The sequence below is a fragment of the Lolium perenne genome, chromosome 5, assembly GCF_019359855.2.
Source record: "Lolium perenne isolate Kyuss_39 chromosome 5, Kyuss_2.0, whole genome shotgun sequence".
NCBI lineage: Eukaryota > Viridiplantae > Streptophyta > Magnoliopsida > Poales > Poaceae > Lolium > Lolium perenne.
The window spans coordinates 38,745,575-38,750,453 of NC_067248.2; the positions used below are offsets into that span (position 1 = coordinate 38,745,575).

The window sequence follows — 4,879 nt, forward strand, 5'->3', positions numbered from 1 at the left end:
AAGACAGTTATGTAGACTCGCTCCGTCCGGAAGTATGGAACAGTATAATAAGCCACCCCATAATTGGACACCAACTACTGCATACCGTCAGTGAGCGAGCGCTACACCTATGACCGATCAATCATCAATCGCTCATAACCAAGAAACTTTCCGTTCATACGCCACAGAACAAACACAAACAAAAAAAAGCTCAGGAGATGTTCTGGGTCTCTAGCTGACACGCCCCCATAAATTTGTAGCTAGCTAGCTCAATATTTTTTGACAATTCGCATGTTAAAGTTGGTATATGCCTAGCTAGAAAGCTAAGCTAGGAAGAAGAAACACTGTGGCCTTTCTATTTAGTCCGGACATAGGCGCGTGTCTCCTCACTATAATTGTGGGCACTCAGCTGTTGCTAGCAAGTTGAGCTGCTGATCAGGTGAACTGCACTTGTCGATGAAGCCATGCAACGGCCACGTAAACGCTGAAACATGCACGCGTGTCAGTTCCTCCATCAGCTGATGGGTTTCGAATTAAACCATAATATAAAGATGTGACCCGATGATGCGAAAGCGAAACGAGCACGTAAGGGCATCCACAATGTATAGCTAAAAGTAGTTCTATTTGTGCCTTTTGGCTTTTGGAACTAGTTCCCTACATTGTGGAGCTAGTTCCAAATCCAGAAAAACTGGGAACCGGAGCATGTAGTTGCTCCGATGCCAGCTCCCCTTTCACAATAAAATATTCATTTCTTCCCCAACTGCCAACGGCTAGAAGTTTCAGATTTCAACCGTTGTCCATATACACACATATCTTCAACAGGCACCAACATCATTAAATTTATAACCGTTGGAGGCATATGCACAAATAAAAATATGAAACTAGAAACAGCAGTATGACCGTTTTGTTCACAAGTCTTATATATTCAACTTTTCACACGCACTACACCAGCAACAAACACAACTGTGTCCAACCATGGACCATTCATCCTCCATGAGTTATACACACATGTTGAACTCCTCAATCCCATCCCATGATCCACAAAATACAACTAGCCACCCAGCAAACATGGATGCATCGCAGTTTTCCATGAACCATCAATCATCCCAGTTTGCTCCCATTGCTCCCTTTGCTCCCAATCTGCAACAATACAATCCTTACCATGCCAATCCGTTTTTTGCTCAACCAAGAAGCCATCAGTTCATACCACCACCAGCAAGCTACCAAGGTCATTATCAAGGCAATGTCGGTCAATACTCACATGCGGCTTATGGAGGGTGTTCAAGCAACAACCCTGCATCCCCCGTTGCATCCATGGCATATTTTGGACAAACTGGTGGAAGTGGTTCGCGGGATGGCGAGAATAGTCCAATTTTTGGTTCAGGTACTCCATTATCTACTGCACCTGGAGTAGAAGCCCCTGGTAACAATGAAGAAGAAAGTGAGAGCAGTCCAGATGAAAATGCACAGAAAGGAAAAAGCAAGAACTGGAGTGAGAAAGAGGATGAATGGCTAGTGAGTGCTTGGCTGAACAACTCCAATGATCCAATAGACGGGATCTCAAAGAAGTCAGATCGCTTTTGGAAGCAAATAGTAGATGAGTACAACATGAATGCACCTCCAAAGCTGAAAAAAACAATTGTCCAGTGCAAAAATCACTGGAACAAGACTGCACCAAAGGTTAAGAGGTTCAATGCTGTATACAATGAATTGAAAAGTGTTTATGCTAGTGGACAATCCGAAGAACAATTGATGAAGAAAGTTCGTGTGAAGTACATGGCAGATACCAACACAAAAAGGCCCTTTCGATTTGAGCACTGGTGGGAAATGGTGAGGAAACAACAAATATGGAGAAGTGAGCTGTCTTTTGAGAAAACGAATAAGAGAAATAAGCTGACTGCATCAGGAGAATATAGTTCTTCAAATAAAGAAGCCGATGGAGAAGAAGAAAGTGCAAGACCCCCACAAGGTCAGAAGGCTGCCAAGGCACAACAAAAGGGGAAAGATAAAGCCAAGGCAAAATCAGGAATCTTAACAAATGAAAATGTGCAGCAATTTAATGAGCTTCAACTGAGGAAATCTATTGCTGCTGAGAAAATGGCAGCAGCTGCATTACTACAAGCTGAAACCGAGAAGGAGAAGACAAAGGCTGAAAAGCTTGACAAATATCTTAATCTCATTGATAAGGATACTTCAGGTTACAGTGACAGTCAGAAGTTGAGGCATGAACAAGTGGTAGAGTACTTAGCGAAGGAGCTTGGGCTCAACTAATTAGTAGTATTTTGTAGATGCAAATGTTTATGTACTGGTTCGGATGTATTATTAGAAGTATGACTAGGTGAAAAATGTAATTCTTATGCCAAATGTATGTTCCAACTTATTATGTATTTGTCAAATTTAACATGTTCCAACTTCAGAACTGCATGCTACAAAAAAAAAGAAATCAAAACTATAAACTAGCCGTTGGGAACTAGCCGTTGGAAACTAGCCGTTGGAACTATACTCTATAAATAGAGGCTGGGGCTCCATTCCAACATGCTCTACTCAGTCATACAATAGAATCTGCATTTGCCACTCAAAAACATGTCCACAGACTCAAACTCTCAGCCAAACCAGCCAGATCACCCCAATGGCCCAATTAGTTTTTCTACCATCAATGATTTCTTTTGGGACTTTGTCAATGATCCAGTTGAAGGTCAGATAGAGGAACAAATTCAAGCTCAGATTGAAGCGCAACAAATGTCTAGTCACCATCGAAATAAGTCTCGCAGGCACGTCGATAGAAACCGTGAAGCTGCTGAAAAGCAATTGATGGATGACTACTTCTCGGATAATCCTAGGTACAATGATAAGCAGTTTCGTCGAAGATTCCGTATGCGGCGCCATCTATTTCATCACATTGTGCAAACCCTTACTGATTGGTCTCCACAATTCCGCCAACGGAGTGATGCATTTGGCAAGATTGGATTTTCTCCTTTGCACAAATGCACAGCTGCTATGCGTATGTTGGCATATGGCACACCGGCTGATGCCCTTGATGAAAATCTACGAATGGGTGAAAGCACAGTCCTTGAGTGCTTGACCTATTTCTGCGAAGGTGTGATGAAGAATTTTGGTCCAGACTACCTACGGAGGCCCAAGAATGAAGATATAAATCGATTGCTTCAAATAGGGGAGGCACGAGGCTTTCCTGGAATGTTAGGAAGCCTCGATTGCATGCATTGGCAATGGAAGAATTGTCCAGTTGAGTGGCAGGGGGCGTACACTCGTGGTGATCAAGGGGCAGCCACAATCATGCTTGAAGCTGTTGCATCTCAGGACCTATGGATATGGCATGCATTTTTTGGTACTGCTGGATCAAATAATGATCTCAATGTGCTATACCAGTCACCTTTGTTTACAGAAGTAGTACAGGGAAAGGCTCCAGAGGTTCAGTTTATGGTCAATGGTAATGAGTACAAGCTGGGATATTACTTAGCAGATGGTATTTATCCGGAGTGGGCAGCATTTGTGAAAACAATCCCCTTGCCTCAAAGTGAAAAGCACAAGTTATTTGCACAGCATCAAGAAGGAGCGAGGAAAGATGTAGAGCGTGCCTTTGGTGTTTTGCAAGCTCGTTTTGCCATTATACGGGAGCCAGGACGTATGTGGCAAAAGAAGACGCTTGCTGAGATCATGTATACTTGCATCATATTGCACAACATGATCGTCGAGGACGAGAGGGACTCCTATGAGGTTCGTTATGATTTGGACTACGAACCAGGAAGTTATTCTATAGCACTAGAAGGACTTGAAGAAGGGCCAATTCACGGATTTGATATGGTACTCGAGGCAAATGCTGCAATTCGTGATCGACCTACTCACCGCCGGCTAAAGGCTGACTTAGTGGAGCATATTTGGCAGAAATATGGAGGCAATGAAGCTTAGTATTTGTGTGTTTGTCATCCTGTTTTAATTCTTATTTTCCATGCTTCAAATTGTATCCTAAATCTTATTTTCTGCTTCCTTCTTAATAAATGTATACTATCTCAGTTTGTTAGTCATGACATGTAACATGATTTAAACGAGTAATTTCAGAATAGTTGTGATTCAACAAAATTATATGCAAGTGATAGAACAATAGCACACAGAGAAGCATGTATTCATCGCTGGAAATGTTCACACATAAACACGCTACGAGAATACCAGATTAGATTAGCAAACCTTGCTATCTGCGTCTGTGCTACTTGCATCGGACATTCAGGCGGCAGTAGACTAGCGATTGGGTGCAGGTTCGACCCGGACTGGTCGAGAGTCCTGGTCGCGTACTCGCGTCTGCGCCCGGTCGAGCGCCGTCGGCACGAGCGCGTCAGCGGCTGCGGCCAGAGTAGGCGACTGGGCCACGCGGGCGCTTGAGTCGCTCGCCGTCGTAGAGCCGTCCACCACTGCAAATCATCTCCTGTGGTCACTCCTTGCCGGATCTGAGAGCAGAAGGAAAGGGGAGAAAAGATGAGGCAGATCCATGGAGGGGAAGTGGATGGAGAAAGGGGAATACGAACTCGCGCGAAGGGTCTGAGGTGGGAGAGAACACCCTTTTTTTACGATGGTTTTATTCGGTAACGGGACCCACCCCTACAGTTATTTAGCGATGGCACATTGTGGAGGTGTAGCCATATATAGTTCCGATGCCAAATAGTGTGTTTCGTCAGATTTGGCTATCCATACATTGTGGATGCCCTAAGGCGCCACAATGAACACTAACGAGCATATATTGTTAACTGTTGATGAATGCTTCTAGATTTCATGCAGAGGTGTCAGATGAAGTGCTAATTGCCGCGCGATGATTACATTCTAGATTTCAGGAGGTGTCAGATGCAATGTTCGAACCCAAATCTACGACTACATACACAGTAAACTGCTT

General features: G+C 43.8%; 2 protein-coding genes across 2 annotated transcripts; both read left to right on the forward strand.

Moving 5' to 3' along the window:
* The first annotated feature begins 943 nt into the window (after nucleotides 1-943).
* Nucleotides 944-2,380, forward strand: LOC127303100 (uncharacterized). Its single transcript, XM_051333878.2, has one exon. The coding sequence runs from the start codon at nucleotides 955-957 to the stop codon at nucleotides 2,248-2,250; it is 1,296 nt and encodes a 431-aa protein (XP_051189838.2). The 5' UTR covers nucleotides 944-954; the 3' UTR covers nucleotides 2,251-2,380.
* Nucleotides 2,293-4,278, forward strand: LOC127298550 (protein ALP1-like). The gene has a single exon (XM_051328403.2). The coding sequence runs from the start codon at nucleotides 2,563-2,565 to the stop codon at nucleotides 3,904-3,906; it is 1,344 nt and encodes a 447-aa protein (XP_051184363.1). The 5' UTR covers nucleotides 2,293-2,562; the 3' UTR covers nucleotides 3,907-4,278.
* The last annotated feature ends 601 nt before the right edge of the window (nucleotides 4,279-4,879 follow it).